The sequence below is a fragment of the Anolis sagrei genome, chromosome 4, assembly GCF_037176765.1.
Source record: "Anolis sagrei isolate rAnoSag1 chromosome 4, rAnoSag1.mat, whole genome shotgun sequence".
Classification (NCBI taxonomy): Eukaryota; Metazoa; Chordata; class Lepidosauria; order Squamata; family Dactyloidae; genus Anolis; species Anolis sagrei.
The window spans coordinates 223,359,920-223,379,675 of record NC_090024.1 but is presented as its reverse complement, the minus strand read 5'-3'; the positions used below and the strand labels follow the sequence as shown (position 1 = coordinate 223,379,675).

The 19,756-nt window shown below is 39.0% G+C and overlaps 1 protein-coding gene across 1 annotated transcript in view; it reads left to right on the top strand.

Moving 5' to 3' along the window:
• The window catches only part of ATP9A (ATPase phospholipid transporting 9A (putative)), a 97,788-nt gene extending 92,034 nt beyond the window's left edge, over positions 1–5,754 (top strand). The window contains exon 28 of the mRNA XM_060772099.2: positions 396–5,754. Within this exon, the coding sequence (XP_060628082.1) occupies positions 396–532 (137 nt within the window). The 3' untranslated portion in view covers positions 533–5,754. The remainder of the gene's footprint in view (positions 1–395) is intronic.
• The last annotated feature ends 14,002 nt before the right edge of the window (positions 5,755–19,756 follow it).

The window sequence follows — 19,756 nt, the reverse complement described above, 5'->3', positions numbered from 1 at the left end:
CATAGACTCATGGAATCCAAAAAGATTTCTAACCAGCTCATAAATGACAGTGAAACAATGCTATGTCTGTGGTAATATTTGGGGTATACTGAGTCATCCTTAATGGTTTTCCTGTAAAGTTTCTGAATTATAGTTCACGGTCTTATTCTGATAACTGCCAAAATAGGTAACCACCTACAAACATTCCCCATAAAGCATTTTTTAAATCCTTAAATGTGCAAGAGGGTCTTCACACATTTTTTTTTCTTTATTTGGAAAGTAACATGATGTACTTGAGTAACTGTCATTTTAAATTATGGAACATTTCTTTGCTGCTTTGTTCTCCTCAGTGTACTTTGCATCCCCTACTCCTTTTAGTTTGCCTGCTCGTTGAGACATTTTCTCATCTCTTGCAGATGTTTACTTCATTGCAACCTTGTCGTTCTTGTGGAAGGTGACAGTAATCACTTTGGTCAGCTGCCTTCCGCTCTACGTCCTAAAGTATCTGAGGCGAAGGTTTTCTCCTCCAAGTTATTCGAAACTCACTTCATAGGAGATTCCATCAATGGAACAGAGACTCTTTTCTTTGTTTTTTGCACAATACTCAATGACAAAACCAGTGTGTATTCATCATGGAAACAGCTTCATCCAGTAGAGGCACAAGGATCATACATTGACTGGGGAATGCTTCTGTAAAATTGAATAACAGGTGGTTGAGCAGAAAGTCAGCAGTCAAGTAAGCTGGTAAAACATTAAATAGGTGAGATAGATTTGTCACTTTATATTTATTAAACTGAGGACAAATGCATGTAACTGGAAAGAGAAGCTGTCTTCTGGTGAGCAGTCAGCTTCCCTGGAAACTGCTGAGTTAAGCTATTGAGGTGACAAAAAAACAAATGAATTTTTCCTCTTTCCCCTTTTTAAAATATCCTCATGTTGTTTTATATTACAGTTTATTTTGTTGTTGTCTTGGGAAATGCTTCCAAATGGGTGACATAACAGACAGCTGTGTCATGCAGCTCCCTTTTGATGGGTTCCAACACAAACCAAGTTGCACATTTCAACTAGTTAGAGTTTTCTTTAATCCCTTTAAAGCAAACAACAACCCACAGTGAGTCTTCCCTGCTGTGATATTGCCCAATTATTTTATAAAGGGAATTGATGTCATGGGCAAAGGGGGAGGGAATCCATTGTATTCAGTGGAAGTGCTTTCTGTGGAGAATGTTGTGGTCTTTGAGCCAACTGCATAATGTGATCTATTTCCTGGAGGTTGGGATGACCCAGGCAGAAGGCTAGCATGGGGTCCCTAATGTGAGAACAGCATGCCATTTTAAGGGAAGAAGCAGAGAATATGTTTATTTTTTATCCTAAACCAATTGTTAATTCCATGTAGACCTGTTGAAACCCCCAGTAGTGCAATGGGTTAAATCTTTGTGCCAGCAGGACTGCTGACCAAAAGGTTGGCGGTTCAAACCCTGGGAGCAGCATGAGCTTCTGTCTGTAAACTCCAGCTGCTCATGCTGGGACATGAGAGAAGCCTCCCACAGGATGGTAAAACATCTGGGGGTCCCCTGGGCAATGTCCTTGCAGGTGGCCAATTCTCTCACACCAGAAGTGACTTGCAGTTATTCAAGTCGCTCCTGACATGGAAAAAAAAATATCCAAGGAATTCATGCAAGCATTGATTTACCAAATCCAGATTGTTTCTACATAAAACTTGCCCCCTGCTATCAGGCCCATTGTCCTGATTTGCTCCCCACTTACTCTAAGATTGAAAATATGTCTGGCTACAGATATGGAGGAATAATTGGGAAATGGAAAAAAATATCATCCCCTCTCTATTTTCTTCTGCTTCTTTCCTGTAAAAATCCACTTTACCATATTTGCTTTGATAATGTATATTCCAGTCCAATATGCAGGATGTTTTAGCCTGATTAGGGTCTTTTGGTGCAATATGCATATTGAGGAGGGTCCATTCAGTATCTCTGACCAACATCCTTGTTTCCTGCCACTTCCACCTTGACTTATTCTACAGGTTGCTGGCTCTGCACAAACAGGTGATTGGAGAACTAGGACTGGGAAAGACATTATGTTAGAGAATAATATATAGAGAGAGGATAGATGACTGCTGTAGGCTGAGATCAGATGACCAGGCTTAGCTGGCTGACAATATGAATACTACTGCCATATTACAACAACAAAAAGATGTCAACGTTCTTCAGAATTTTGGAAGAAATCTGCTGCTAATTGACTTTTTTTAAAGTGTCTGAAATGTTATTCCACAGCGACATAACAGATGCATTATGAATCACTGGACTCGAAAGGGAAAGGTCATGGGATTCTTGCTATTTACCATAACATATTTAGACAATGTTTCCTGTTAAAGCCAAGCTGTGCAGAGATCATGAAACTATACTGTTTCAAACTGCAGTTGGAGAGTCACTGTTGAATTTTCCTCCCCTATTCAAAACAAATCAAATATTTTACTTCTCAGCATAAAGTGTATAAGGAAGAAGGCTGGAGGATGTTTATGGATGTCCTTTCCCTGCACAAGTACTATTAATATTATTGGGAGCTGAACAGGATCATGCTAATATAAATGATGGATTTCACTAGTTGTTTTTAAATCAATACTGTTTACACTGAATGATCACAATGCCATGAGTTGTCATATTAACAAATCCAAAAAGAAAGGGAATTACTTGGAATTATGTTCAGTAATATTTATTGGACTAATGATTATGGAGCTTTTATTTAGTGACATTTAACTGTTAAATATTAATTCTTTGTGTAAGACATACTATGGAACCTCTATGATCTATTGCTCTTTTGTACCTGTCTTGCACATGGTTGTAATCTGTGAAGTATCTTTTCTCTGAGAATAGGCTATTTAATTTCATAAGTGTTTGTAGGTGGGTTTTTTTTATTAAAAAAGATAAAAATGTTCAAAACAGCTGTTTGTACAACAAGCTGGTGGCACGAGTTCGTGTTTAGGATTATGATTACTCGTACTATTATCATAGCATGTTTGGGTGGCTGCAAAATGATCTTGTTTGGGGAGAAAACTGTACATACAGGTGGGTTCTACTGAAGTAAAAAAAACTGATGGAGGAAATGCCCTTTTGCAAATTACTTCGATTCCGTGAGATCTGGCAACTCTTATATCTGGGGACCCTTCACAATCCTAACCATCTAAACTAGAAGTTTCTTGAAGGTATAACTCAGAATGAACTTGTTTATTTGAACTGGGATTGCCCTAGGAAAACTCCTCATGGGTTGTACTTTACATTTTGTGTGATACAGGACAGCTTGGCAGCTCAGCCTGAAATGGAGAAACACTTGTGGTTATCTATTGCTTTATGGAGATTTCTGATAAATACTACATTTGCAGTTAAAACCGGTTTGTTTTTGCACTGACACAATGATCCCCTTTTCATGTGACTATTTCATAAAAGGGATGCAGTGTCTTAAGTTCCTGATACATTATTAGAAATTCTCTGTCCTCTTCCACTTCAGAATCATATGTTTTGCACATATTTCCTATACTTTTCTACAGACAACAGAATGGGTGAGCAGTCAAATGTGCAAGTGCTGTAGAGCTTAATGGAGCATATACCACAGTAAGCATGCATAAAATTGGACTGGAAAAGCTACATTTCTGTTACTGTTGTGCTGGCAACAATGAACAATTTGCAGTTATGCCTACTAGACATGTATGCAAAATTCATTTCTACTATTTCTTTCCTGTCTTCCATTTATTCAGAAGCACGAAACGGGAAGCCCCCTCCCCACATGAAAATCTACTTGGCATGAAAGTCTGCCTACAACCTGCTTTCATGTGCCTCCTTGCCTTGGACAGAGTGTGTATGTGTGGCAGGGCAGGCAGGCAGGCCCGGAGCTTGGCTGCAGGTGCTCTCCCACCATACATGCGCTTTTCGAGAGAGTGGTGGCATGTGTGTTGGGGTGTGCAGGCAGGCCCAAAGTGGGCCTGCAGCTGAGTACCTCTTACTCTAGAGTAAGAGGCACTCTGCTGCAGGCACTGGCAGGTGCACATGCTTTCCAGGCCTGTCTGCACACCTCACCACACACATACTTTCGGAGAGTGTGGTAGGGTGTGTGGTGGGGTGTGCAGGCAGGCCCAGAGCAGGCCTGCAGCTGAGTGCATGTTTTCCAGGCATGCTTGGATGCTCCGCCACACACACATACTCTTTCCAAAGAGATTATGTGTGTGGCAGGGTGTGCGGGCAGGCCTGGAGAGTATGCACCTACCAGTGCCTACAGCCAAGCCTCTTACTCTAGAGTAGAAACAGCAGGTGCTAGGTAAGAAGAATGCACACTGGGAAGGGGAGCCAGTGGGTGAGAATCCCCCCCCCCCCAATAATGATCCGATTTTTGGGGGCCCAAAACAAAAGAACTGAAAACAACCCTCCCAAATTTGGGGGGCTTACAAAAAATGGATCAGGGACACGAAAGCTGGGACACAAAATGGGACAAAGTTTTCCCTGATTCCACATGACTAATAACTAACATGTCCCTTCTCCAAATAACAGAGTATGGGACTGATAGCTTTAATACAAAATATCTGTCTCTCCTCTTTCTCTCTCCTCATCATACACATATACTCAAGATAAATCTGTTTTAGAAAGGGAAAGCACACAGTCTGCCAATTAGTTAATTTGTAATAAACAAATATTCTTACACCCATCCTTTAGTAGCCATTATCTCCATTCTTTCCTCTTTACTAATTGTTTCAGGTTTTGTGCAGAGAAGCTGTACAGTTTAGGACACTTATCAAGCTGCATTTCACACTGCATTTAGAGTCATATTAGATACGATATCCAAGAAGAGAGACAACTGTATTTTCTGAGCTACACATTATTGAGGTTTGAGTTTTAGGCCATCCTTGAAACTTTGCAGCCCTTTGCACATTATCTAATTGTTCTTACGGTATTACATCAAGCTGGTACAAACCCATTTTGCTTCACTACATCAGCCCTTTGCACATTATCTAATTGTTCTTACAGTATGATAAACTATTTCACATCACTTTCCTGGAAAATAGTTCTATGCTATGATGGTAAAAATTTTAAGTCCTTCTCCAATTTTCATTGATGACTGAACATATCTTTTTGAGATTTAATAATACAGAATCTTCTGTTTGAAAATTCCAATAAGGTTTTCACTTTTTGAAGAACCATCTCATGCTGGTCTCTGGTTCTTCATTTTTATATTCAGCCTAGGATGTATCATGTCATGGTATCAAGAGTGTCATGCACCTTCCCAAAGTAAAACATCTATCTTTTACCTGGGAAAGATACTGAGTTCAAAGGAATGCCACTAATTCTGGTGCTAGGTTTTCACCAAGGGAACTTTCCACTCCTGGACACTCTTCATGGAACAGTCCTAGGAAGACTGGGCCACATTTGTCCTTAATAATTAAACTGGAATTCTGATATTAAAAATCTTTTGTCAGCTGGGATCAAGTTGGTTGCTGTCACTGAATAATGTGTTTATTTCTATGCCTTCGGATGTCGGAACAGAAGAACAAATATTTTTCCCTCTTGTGTTAGGGGAAATCGATCCTCTTGTCAAACTATTTGTGATGCTGATGTTTTATACTTGTCCTCCTGTTAATCCATATGTGCATATTCTTGATGCAAGAGAAATATTATACAAATTAATGAATTGTCATGTGCAGTTGTGTGTTGCCGATGTGTAAGAACTTTTAAAAAGGGAATGATATAATAACAGGTAAAATAAACAAATTTTGTGCTACTTGGTACCTACTTCTTGACTTGACAGGAATGAATTCTTAACTTAGTCAAATCTTAGAACTGTTTAAACCTCTCACTGTTTAAATATGGTTTGAACATGAACAAAGTGTTGAAAGCTGTCATATTTTAAAGGTGTAACCTGCATTGGATTGACAACAGGCACATTTGAAGGAGAATAATAGTGTAGTATCTGTGGATATTGCACGGATGTTCCCTTTTTTCAGTAGTAACAGATGACTGGATTTCTAAGGTAGTGGGGAAATGGTAGAAGAGACATGGGGAAAACGTAGGAAAGCATTTTCTGAATTCTTCCTCTTTCCTCCTGAAAAATCTGAGAATGCAACAGGGTAATTATACAATAAAAACTGTCTGAAAGCACACCTAGTGTGGAATTGCCCTTAAGAGGTACAGGAAATGGCTTGATTGCAGTGAAGGAAATACTTTTCCTGCCATGGATAGAGGCACAGCAGGAGACAATAGTCTCAGGAATAGGAGAATCAGAATAATGCAATAGATGAACTTTGTCAAAAAGAGTAAGAATAGATACAAGAGATGGACACCTGGGACTTCATACACATGCAAACATTCTGTCATCAACTATATCAGTGCTTATGGTTCAAACAAAGAATAGCAATGTGAACCACCTATTTTTAAATCAGTGTATTAGAATTTCAATCATGTCATTTGCATTCCTGGACAAGGGTTGATGATATTTTCCACATATACTTCATCTAATATTTCCAAGTGCTGGGTTAGCTACTGCTTGGCTGCATTTTGTGTCAAATCCAAGTGTTTCTGGTGCATAAAATTTAAATGGCATCAACCTCCCAGCAAGTATTGCTCACAAAGAATATGCCGAATCTTATTGCCTGTCAAAGTCATCTACCTCTGTTTTAGGTATGTGTGTGTATTTGTGTATGTATGCATGCTTGTATGCATTCTTGAGTTTGAAATGAATGCTGTGAAGAAAATGTATTTTACTATTGTTTCACATGTGTATTTGTTCTTTATATTAATAATTAACTCAGTTGCTAAAGTGTGCCGTGCAAATAGGTGCTGCATGTTTTGCCCACTAGGTGGAACTTGAGTATCACCAGACAGTTTCTCCACATGTGTTTTCTAGAACCAGTTAGTCCCAGAGTACCCAACTGTCCAAAAGTTGCATATAGTTGGTAGAAATTAAAAATGCGGCTATATTTGCTTCAAGAACTGCTATAAGTAATGTGATGGACCACATATTTTCACTGCACAGGATCTCAGGTTCAGTAAAGAGTCTTAGGTACTAGAGGTAAAAATTGGTCCTCTTGAAAAATAAAAGGACTCTTGCCAGTCAAGAGCTGCATAAACCATTGATCTGACTCAACAGATTAAGACACTTCAGATCATTAGGATATTAGGCAGCATTTACATGCCACACTGCCCTGCTTTTCTTAAGAATTAACAGCAGTGGGTCATGTGCCCTGTTTCATTGGTTGTAATATTTCTGGCTAATCTCTATCTGCTGCACATAAACATATTTGTATTGAGGAGTGAGGTGTTTCCTGTGGTTCATTGGGTTTGCAGTAATAGTTCAGTAATTTATCATTAAATGGTTGAACCACAGGCCATTCACATACAAAACAAATGAGTGTAATTCAAAAGTACAACATAAAATTTAAATTTAGAATACTTTAAAAAAATCAGTAGGATTAATACACTTGCATATAAATGAAATGTTATGATTAGATAAAAAAATAACCCTAGAACAATCAACCAATAGTGATTAACCTTCCTGGAATGTTCATTGCTACCAGGTCAAAGAGAGAGAGAGAGAGAGAGAGAGAGAGAGAAATAGAGTGTAGGTGAGGTAGATTAGATCCCCAAAATTATTTGTTCTTGATCCTATGTATAAAGGACAAATTAAAGATAAGGCATCTATCTTCCCCAAACAAAGGGGAAGATAGATTAGATTATCAGCCTTGAATCATAGCTGTGGGCATGGTTTAAAAGCAAAGGACTGTAAAAGCTTGTTTAAAATTTGGAAATGTAAGCTTTGCCAAGTAAACAGCACTTTGGTGCCATTTTCAGAAATAGGAGTCATGGTGGTGCAATGGGTTAAACCCTTGTACCGGCTGAACTGCTGGCCTGAAGGTCGGCGGTTTGAATCTGCAAGATTCAGCTCCAGCTTCCCATGTGGCATCATGAGAGAAGCCTCCCACAGGATTTTAACACATCCAGGCGTCCCCTGGGCAACGTCTCTGCAGGTAGCCAATTCTCTCACACCAGAAGCCACTTTCTGACACAATTTTAAAAAAATCCAGAAATTAGAATCTGAGAAGGTGCGTGGGCAAAAATATACTTGCAGAGCTTCTTCTCGTATTTTGAATTCAAGATGGTGTAATACCTTGAACTCCAAACTTTGTAGTTCAATAACCGTCCAAAACCTAACTGGACAAAAAACTGACTTAGGATTTTTTTAAATTATCCTGTAATAAAATAAAATAAAATAAATGTGAGATCTGATGAAAGGAAAATCAACCTGTGCCAGAAACAAAGCTGCTGAAGTGTCAGGTGGCAACATCCAAAGTTTCTTAAGAAATGTATTCTGAAACATCTCCAATTTAGCCATCTGAAAATCATCGCTTCTACAGACAACATCATGCAGACTCTGAACAATGACTTTGCGCTGGAGTATTTTCAGGGCTGGAACAACAATGTAAACCCACACAATATTGTAAAATCTATGGATAACTTCCATAGATCTCATGACCAATGCTATAGTTGCATCTATGTATATGAGGATTCTTGAAAGGTTATCTGTAAAATGCGTTTAAATTGATGATTCATTGAAAATGAGGATTATTTTTCCAAACACCAGTCACCTTTGTTTTAGAATTATGAATGTTTAGCTTTTCAACAAAATAAGCCTTTTCAGACCTACACAAGTAATTGAAATTAAAATCTTGTCATCAGTGTATAAGTAAAGGTAAAAGTTTCCCCTGACATTAAGTCTAGTCGTGTCTGATTCGGGGGGGGGGGGGGGGTGGTATTCATCTCCATTTCTAAGCCAAAGAGCCGGCATTGTCCGTAGACATCTCCTAGGTCATGTGGCAAGCATGACTGCATGGAGTGCTGTTACCTTCCCGCAGAAGCGGTACCTATTGATCTACTCACATCTGTATGTTTTCCAACTGCTAGGTTGGCAGAAGGTGGTGCTAACAGTGGGAGCTCTCCCTGCTCTCCAGATTCGAACCACTAACCTTTCAGTCTGCAAATTCAGCAGCTCAGCAGTTCAACCTGCTGTGCCCCCCCGGGGGGGGGGTTCATCAGAAAAATATTTGACCCAACTAAGAACAAGAGCAATTCTGGGCCAGATAATGCTGAATCCATGTAATTCAGGAATAAATTTAAAAAGTAATGGTACATGACTTTGTATGAACTGTTTGAAGAATTTATCTCCTATTTTAAAAAAAAATACATTTCCAGAATTGATTCAAAATGTCATTGTGTACCTTCAAGTCATTTCCAAATTATGGTGATCATAAGGCCAAACTACAGTATCATGCATTTTCTGGGTGACTCACCCAAGGTCACCCTGGGGGTTTCCATCGCTGAACAGGAAATTGAACCTTGATCTCCAGAATCATAATAAAATAAAGTACAATAATTAAAGATACAATATCAAAACTATATGAGAGCCACTGTGGTGTAGTAGATGTTCAAGTGCCATTATATTTAATGGTGAGCAACTTAAACGAGAACTAGAGCCTGAGGATCTGTGAAATGGCAAGAAGGTACAGCAGGGTGTGTCTATATGCCTGCACAGTAACACAGTACTTGCCATGAAGCAAAGTCAGGGTTTGCTTTAAAATACTTTCAAGCCATGGTTGGTTGAATTCATGGAAGCAGAACCATTGGATACACAGGCCCAACTTTGCTTGCATTTCAATAAGAACAGGGGTTTTTTTTTTAATTCATTTGGAAGAGGAGAGTAGATAAAATCTTTCTCTTTACTCAAATCCAATGCTTACCCTTTTTTGGCTAAATTACCTCTCCAAAATTCGGGTGCACATTAGATTCACATCATACGGTAATCTTAGTGCTGAGCCAAAGCAAAAAAGGAGCTGCTTCAGGAGCACCTGGAGCTCCCATTTGAGGAATGTCATCTCTCATTTAATTGCCATAGCTTAATGCTATGCAATCCTGGGATGTGTAGTTTGGTCAGGTATCAGCATTCTTTAGCTCAGAAGGTTCAGTCATCGTAAAACTATAGCCCTCATGATACCACAGCATTGAACCAAAGCAATTAAAGTGAATTCATCCTACAGCATAGATGCATCCCAAGGTTTTCTTTTCCATTGATGAAAGTTTTGGTGTTCTAAATTACAAATATTGCACTTTTTACCACTGCACATTATATTCAGCAGCAACCACCTTTTTTGGTTTCATGATTTTGAAAATGGAGGTGCACATTAGATACAATAGTGCATTGAATTTGAGTAAATATGGGTAGCAGAACCGGTATAAGTGTTTTGTAGTTGTTCAGCTACATGATTAGCTCAGGCTTAACTAAGTTGCTCTTCTCTGTCCCAAAATTCATTGGGCCAATCACTATTCCTCACTGTACCCTATTATACAGATTTTCATGTGAGCATAAAATAATCAAAAGCCTATGTACAGTATTCTGAGCTCTTTGTACTAAAATAGGATATAAATGGGGAAAATAAATATATTTTTGATACTCGTTACTTGTTTGGCTTCCCCATAATACTATGACTTAGTATTTATGTATCATTTTAGTCTCTATCTCAGTTATTATATACCTTCATTCAGATCAAGCGGGTGTCATCTCTGAGTGGAAGGTGAGTAACAGAGAGACCGATCAACAGAGAGGCTTACCTAAAGACATCTAATGAGTTTATGACTATAATTTAGCAGACTATGAACCATTCCAAATAAAATGCCAGGATGTTTCCAGATGGAGGGTTCCTCATGCTAGCAATTAGATGGCATTTTTCTCTCTCTCTCTCTCTCCTTAATGGGTTTTCTGTGGTAAGGAAAAAGAAGAGATGATGGAAAAATAAAGAGGGGGTGTGGAGTGAGGGGAGGACAACAGTTCATCCCCAATAAACTTCAGTGTATTGAGGCTAGTGTGAAAATAAGCTAGTCTTTGAAACCTATTTGAAAAGAGCCAAGGACCCATCTGGCATATTTTGCTAGGCAAAGCACTTCTTTCTGCATGACAGCAAGAGCAACTAACTTGATAAAAGATTGTTTGTGGAAGATCTGAAAGAGTAGGAAAATAAACTTGAGAGATGACATTATCACTGACTGAAGCCAGATAAGACTTTATATAAAGCTGAATGCCATCACCATGTATTGTTAATGGGCAGGATTCACATAAGATTATATATATCTTGCCTAAAGATAAGAAGTCTATAGACAGTCATTGCTTTTATTGTTAAAGCATTGAATTTGTGCAATTTATTATTAAAACAACACACATCTCAGTACTCATTCCTTGGCATAGAATTATCTATGTTCTTCAGCTCCTCTCTATGGTCCACTTTCACCAGAAGTCATGTTGGAGAAAGAGCATTTCTCTCAGCATTTTAAAGTCCTGAAGTGAGCAGACATTGGCTATAGAGAACCATTGGAGAACCTATATATTATCAGAGAGGTGTTCTCTTTGGTAAAATAAATAGTGTTTTGTTTAATTGTATTTTTTCCCACTTCCATGTTGGTCCTTCACCCCTAACCCCAGCGAATGTGGAGGACTGACTGAATACTCCATAATTCTCAGGTTTGGTTAGGCGGGAATGGCCACTATTAACACTAAAATGATGCCCATCACACCTATAAAAAAGGTAAAGGTAGTCCCCTGACATTAAGTCCAGTCATGTCTGACTCTGGGGTGTGGTGCTCATCTCCATTTCTAAGCCGAAGAGCCAGCGTTGTCCGTAGACACCTCCAAGGTCATGTGGCTGGCATGACTGCATGGAGCGCCGTTACCTTCCCGCCAGAGCGGTACCTATTGATCTACTCACATTTGCATGTTTTCGAACTGCTAGGTTGGCAGAAGCTAGGGCTGACAGCGGAAGCTCACACCGCTCCCCGGAATCGAACCTGCGACCTTTCGATCATCACACCTATAGATATAGAAAATCCCTGGAAAATAAAATGGCCACTCAAGACAGCTACAAATAGACACTACAGCAGTGGTTCTCAACCTTCCTAATGCTGCGACCCCTAAATACAGTTCCTCATGTTGTGGTGACCCCCCCCCCACCATAAAATTATTTATAACTGTAAATATACTATAACTATATAACTATAACTATAACTTCATAACTGTAATTTTGCTACTGTTATGAACCGTAATGTAAATATCTGATATGCAGGATGCTTTTTCATTCACTGAACCAATTGTGGCACTAATACCTGATACGCCCAAATCTGAATACGGGTGGGGTTGGGGGGGGGATTGATTTTGTTATTTGGGAGTTGTAGTCGCTGGGATTTATGGTTAATCTACAATCAAAGAGCATTCTGAACTCCACCAATGATGGAATTGAACCAAACTTGGCACACAGAACTCCCTCAACCAACAGAAAATACTGGAAGGGTTTGGTGGGCACTGACCTTGAGTTTTGGAGTTGTAGTTCACCTACATCCAAAGAGCACTGTGGACTCAAACAATGATGAATCACGACCAAACTTGGCACAAATACACAGTATTCCCAAATATGAACACTGGTGGAGTTTGGGGGAAATAGATTATCTACATTTGGGAGTTGTAGTTGCTGGGATTTATAGTTCACCTACAATCAAAGAGCATTCTGAATTTCACCAGTGATAGAATTGGGCCAAACTTCCCGCACTCCCAGGGGTTCCAACCTCCCAGTTGAGAAACGCTGCACTGCAGCCACCCCATGCTTGCATGATCGGGAAATTGAATGATCAAAAAATCCTACCCATAACCATGTTAATTTCTCATGGTATTCATTTTGTAGAAAATGAGAAATGAACCAAGTAGTCCTTGTTCCCAAAATGAATGTGAAGCCTTTCAGTGAGCTCTTAAAATTAATTTGTCAGACCACAGGCGTGTCTAGTTCTGCACTATTTGTTCTTCACAGCAAGTCAGTGAGATCTCAAGGCCTTTTTGAAATGCACAGACTGAAATCCTAAAATGTCATAGGTTGAACATGAAACATTCACTAATGCGCTTTCTTCATTGTCCTACCATGTATTAATTCCTTCCCTATAAAAAGTAATTCAGAATCTTACATTTTCAGCAGCTTTTCAAGAACAGGAACACTTGCAGTACACATTTTTATTCCCTCTGTTTTCCACGTCTCACCGTGATACCTGAGATTCTTACAAATTTTGACTAAACAGATTACTGAATGTTTGAATCTTCTGAGAAAAGCAGACTACATGATTACAAATACTCCAACTGGTCCTAATTTCCCATTTTTAAATGGGTTACATAAGTTTCATGCAGTGAATCCCCATTAGAAAAAGCTGTCCTGAATTAATGGTAGAATGTAATTAAAAGCTAGAAATAGTTTTGCAGAGATGTGGGGAATTTCTGCAATACTTTTCCACACAAATATTGCATAATGCTAAAAATGTCGCAGATTGGGTTTCATATCATTCTTCATGTGACTGTGGGTTGTACAAGATGTTTTTCAACGCTGCTGGATCTGACACAGTTTAAAAACTCACACAGCTTTACCAAAGAATGTATCTGCTACTCTTTGCTCTACAAAGTGCTCTTTAATATTTCTCCTCTCTTCAGTGGAACATGGAGATTATTTTGCTGCTGAGGAAGTCCAGCAAAGTTAATCTTACCACTTTCGAATTGATTTCCATGCCTTCAGTATCTCAGGCAACACCTAATATTGCAGAAATTATCTTGTTATCTGGTAAAGTTATGTGGCCCACATCAAAGACTGATTGAAAGAAATTGGAAAATGAGTCCCCTACTGTAGAAAGTTCTGAGAGTGCCTTAGACTACGAGAAGATCCAACAGGTCCATACTTTAGGAAATAAACACCACTGCAAACAAATTATTGTTATATTTGGACTCATTTATTTTGAATGAAAGAATCCTGACACTTAAAATGGGATTAGCTGAAGTGAGAAGTGAGAAAAGGACTGCTAGGTTGGCAGAAGCTGGGCCTAACAGTGGGAGTTCACCCTGCTCACCGGATTCGAACCACCAACCTTTCAGTCAACAAATTCTGCAGACCTGCTGCACCACCCGGGCCTCTTTCAGCAGTAACTCGAGAATCTAAAAAGTTAGGTGAAATCACTAGACAGATCTAGCGAATTTTTCCCTTAATGAGTTAATCTTTGGTTTAAATCCAAGCTCTGCTTAATAGAGTGAGTTTGAAGGACAATGGATTCATGAGGAATTGTGCCAGATCACAGAGTACTCCCATGTCCTCAAAGCATGCTGGAAATGGCAACTCCATATGTCTGCAGACAAAGAGGAAGATTAGGAACAAGAAAAATCATAGAATTAATCAAATATGTCTATATTCCCAGATTCTCCCACCCACTCTTTTTTTGGGTTCTTTTGCTTACGGCACATATGAACATAAAGAAGAAGATGCAGATCCTTTCAAAGCAGTAATAACAAGAACAATCTGTGCAAAAGAATTCAGTGTATTAAAGACAATGATAATAGCCATTCTTACTTGTCCTTCTATGTGAAACAGATTTTTAGTTTAAATATGTTTTTGAAGTAAGCTGCACTTTATCCAGAACATTGTTTTGTGAGGAAAATAGAATGGTCTACAATGTAAATTAGACTGGGGTGAAAGATTAGCTGACTGCACCAGACAATTTGACTCTGTCCTTACAGAAATATGGGTTAGATCAGGGGTCCTCAAACTAAGGCCCGGGGGCCAGATACGGCCCTCCAAGGTCGTTTATCTGGCCCTTGCTCAGGGTCAGCCTAAGTCTGAAATGGCTTGAAAGCACAAAACAACAACAACAACAACAACAACAACAACAACAATCCTATCTCATCAGCCAAAGAGGCCCACACTTCCTATTGAAATACTAATGTTTATATTTGTTAAAATTGTTCTTCATTTTAATTATTGTGTTGTTTTTTGCGCTACAAATAAGATATAGGCAGTGTGCGTAAGAATTCATTCATGCTTTTTGCAAATTATAATCTGGCCCTCCAACAGTTTGAGGGACTGTGACCTGGCTCTCTGTTTAAAAAGTTTGGGGACCCCTGGGTTAGATCATCAATATCTTCTGTCAAAATATTCACTCATATCACATATGTGCAATTTATGCAACTGAATATACTCCCAGCATTTTAAGTTCTGTTTATATACCATTGATATTACTTGCTTCAAACCTCAACTATACAGTTGGAACTCCACATCTGGAGGTTTGACTTTTGAAGATTTTATTATTCATAGATTTGATTAATATGTTCTCTCTAGGAAACTCTAGTCCAGGGCAATTATATGGTCAACTATAGAGTCTCATTGGGGAATCTAGTTATCATTAGTGTTGCATTAAAATAAGACACTTGCTACAGCCACTAGTAGTTCTTTGTTTGGACAATCCAATATTTTTTATCTGATGTTACCAATAATCATCATCATCATCATCATCATCTCCCCGGAGGGGACTCAGGGCGGCTAACAAAATGGGTCTAATATGATCAAAAGCATTTTTGGATTATTCAACCAAGCTTTGCAATCTTGTAGTAGTTTGAGTATTAGATCATGACTCTGGAGACTGGAGTTCAATTCCCAACTTGGCCATGAAACTAACTGAGTGACATTTGGTAAGTCACATACTCTCAGACTCAGAGGACAACAAAGGCAAATCCCCTCTCCATTATTTAGTCTGAGTAATGTTTCTTTATGGGGCAGCATATTAACAGTGGGGAGAGACTAAATTGGCCAAGAATCCTCACTCTTCTCTTCTCCCCCCCCCCCCACACACACTATCTTTCCCACTCTTTACTGTTTCTGTTACTCCTCTTCATCATCTGTTCATTCATAAAATATGTCTACGAAACTACCTATTAACTTGCATACATAACTACTCTAACATATATAGAGTAGAAGGAAGTGGAGAGCAAACCACAGATCACCGTACCCAGCTCTCTCTTTACCAAATGGACATTCTCTGCATGTACTAACTAGACTATAACCTCCATCATCCCTCTGCCAGAATAATCTAGTCTCCCTGGGTAGAGAGTTCCAGAACCAGGGGCCATCACCAAGAAGGCCCACTTTCTTCTTGGTGGTGGCCCCTGGCTTTGGAACTCTCTCCCCAGGGACGGAGGTGGAAGAATTAAGAATTGAGCCATGGGCTGAGATTTACCTATGTCTCATTTTATTTTTGTTTGTTTATTTCATTGTGAAGAAAATGATCATGCCGAAGCTATACATGTAACTGCCAATATGTATTAAGGCTATTCATTTAATGTAATGCTATTTGAAAAATGTAACCGGGATTGTGGCGCAGATGGCTGAGTGTCAGCTGCATTAAGATTACTCTGACCAAAAGGTCATGAGTTCGAAGCCAGCCCGGGCTGGAGTGGGTGTCCAGCCATTGTGTAGCCCGTTGTCGACCTTTGCAACCCGAAAGACAGTTGCATCTGTCAAGTAGGAAAATAAGGGACCACCTTGTGTGGGAGGCTAAATTTAACTAATTTATGAGGCCATAAAGAAAGAAGACTCCGGGGAATGTGGAATGCGGAAGAACTTCATCGGTGTCGTTGATGGACGATGAAAAGCAGCAGCTCCCCTGGCGGCCAGAAAAAAGTTAAATAGCCTTTGTCTGTTAAATGTTGTTTGTCAAACTGGCATTGAATGTTTGCCATATATGTGTTTACTGTAATCCGCCCTGAGACCCCTGCGGGGTGAGAAGGGCGGAATATAAGAACTGTAAATAAATAAAATAAATAAATAAATAATGCTACTTTAATGTTATTTGAATAAAATGAGAGCATACAATAATCAAATTTATTAAAATCCTTCCTTGGAGGCTTTTAAACAGAGGCTGGATGGCCATCTGGCAGGGGTACTTTGTGCTTTTCCTGCATGGCAGGCAGTTGGACAAAATGGCCCGTGTGGTCTCTTCTAACTCTATTATTCTATGATTCTATAGACAAGTCTGGGAGATATCTTTTAAATTCCAAAGGTTGAAGCAAATTGTGACTATGTTATTGGTATTTTGAATATTGATGTCATCCCAAAAGCATGTCACCTTTTCTTAAAATGAATGATGTCACTGAAATGCTGTCATCCAATGTTTGGTGCTTTACAAAGCAAAGTACTTCGTGCACTGAGCAGCACATTTCTTGACATCATCTGTAAACTCGAAATTAAGTTTTTGGATGAAAAGGCCACAGTTATAAGGGTCACTGTTCTCTTTAACAACGCTTCCTTTCTGATGGAGCAGAGTCTAAAGAATTGCAGCATTCTGCAACTGCTGTTGGTATATGACTAACACTCTTGGATCTATCTACAAACAGGGACATCCATGGAATTCTTGACACAGCGAACATGAATCAGCTAGCCTCTGTTTGATTTGAATTTTAAAACCCTAAAGGATCACCATAGAGGCATTAATATTTGGTTGTAACCCTGCCATAAAATTAAGCAAGAAGTTAGTTTTAAGGCAAGGGAGAACAAGAATACTGTACCTTTAGTGTTGTGCATTGTTGTGCCTTCAAGTCATTTCAGACTTATGTCAACCTTAAGGAGAACCTGTTATGGGGTTTTCTTGGCAAGATTTACTCAGAGGAAGTTTGCCTTGGTAATTTCTCTGTGGCTGAGAGAATTTGACTTACCCAGATCGCAAAATGGATTTCCATATCAAACCAGGGATTTGAACCCTAGTTTTCTAGTATCTTAGTCAAATGCTAAACTATACTAATTCCCATATATTTAGTAGGGGTGTGTGTGTAAAAGAAGTCCCAAAGAATGTAGCTGTTCTGGCTCTTATGTGAGAAAGTGAATCTGCCAAGATGCCCTATTTTTTTAATCTTCATATGATCATAGAGCTGGAAGAGACCACAAGGGCCATCCTTCCTTGTCTTTGTCACTCTACTTTTTCTTCTCTTCCATCATTTTCACTCTGTAGGTGAATTTAGACTTCAGCCCAGTTTTTATATTCTTTCCCATTTTCAAACTGTGAGTATATCTTGATATCCACTGAATACAAGAAATGACCTCCTACCTTAAGGAGACACAGCACAATTGTATGATCCCAGAGTCATGCTATGATTGTGCAATCCTGCTCTTCAGTGAATTGCAACTGAATGTGCAACAAAATTTGAAATGTGCATTCACATGAATAATGTGCAGTGACACCCCCAGTTTGAATGCAAACAGCCTGCATTGTACAAAAATATCTAACTGTAAAATGTATGCATGCACAGGACACTCACAAAATTCCAGTTGTTGATAGATAAAAGGACAAGTAAAAGAGTCCCTATTCTAAATACCCTAAAAGGCACGAGATCCGGTCTGACCTTGGAAACTAAGCAGAATCCAGCCTGGTAAGTACTTGGTTGGGAGACCACCACTGAATATCAGGTGTATTAGGCTATATTTCGTAGGAAGGCAAAACTACTTCTGAGCACTTGGTATTCATTGCTAGTCTCCTCTCCAAATATTAATCAAGTCTGATCCTGCTTAGCTTCCAAGATCAAATGATATATTGTGTCTTTTGGATATTTAAGTCCCTTGACTTAAATATCTATTGATTTCAGAATCAATAGCCATCAATAACCTCATTCTCTGCTAAGAGATATACATGCTATGTATGTAGAAATCTCTTCTTATCCTAATTTGTTGTTGTGATTGCTGCTGTCTGACTTATGGCAACTTTATGTAAACTATGATGGTGTTTCTTAATTAATTACAATATTAATAAAACCAAATAATGCCAAGAAGCATACCCTCAGGTTTCCCATCAAATTCATTTAAAAAAATGTCTAGATTTCACTAGCTTGGAGACTCATACTGTAGCACAACCAACAAATGGAACTTGGACAGTTTGGAATGTAAGAAAAGCAATTCTTGCTCTGGGTCCTTTTTCCTGCAGCAACTAGCACAGATGCTTCTGGGAATCCCATAAGTAGGTCATGAATCCAACAACCTTCAATCACTATTGTTCTCTGGACCAGGAGTTTCCACAGAGCCTTTATGACTAGCAACTACTGGGAAATAGTCATTACTGAGGAGAGTTTAACGATATAATTTTCCTCATAAGATTCAATTGTACAAACTATTTCATGACACTTGCATAAGCAGAAATAGCAGATTCATACCAGCACGAGGACCCTTGTTATTGTACCTCTCTCCATTTCTGCAAAACTGCTAAACCATTGATCAGTGGCTCTGCAGTCACACTTCCACATACCCTCATAATCCTACCTTCCCACACCTCCACTGCTCTACTTTTAAAAAATATATACTTTTTAAGCAATTTCACTCTTCCAGAAAAGGTTGATTTTTTTAAAAAAAGTACTGGAAAGTTGGTTTTTTTTAAAAAAATAAAAAGCTCTAAAATAGCAAGAGAGAGAAGGGAGAAAAGGATAAGGGGAGAATCCCACTCCCTGACATCATGGATTCACAGAATTATGGAGTTGGAAGAGATCACATGGGCCATTTAGTTTAACCCCCTGCCATGCAGGAAAAGCACAACCAAAGTATGCCCAACAGATGGCCATCCAGCTTCTCTATAAAAGTTTCGAAGAAAGAAGCTTCCACCACTTCCATGCCATGTAGAATGGTCCCATCACATGAAATAGATGTTGGAGAAATTGTGGGATTGGCAGCTATTAATAGGTTTTGCCCATCAATATCGAGGGACTGGCTCATCTAGGGAAAGAGGAAGATGCTTCGATGCCAGTTTGTTTTCATCATGAGATAAAGTCCATACACTGATAAAAGGTTGTAAATGGTTAAGGACAGGCCAAAAGCAAAAGCTAAATGTGACAGAAAGAGAGCCAGAACCTTGATAGCACT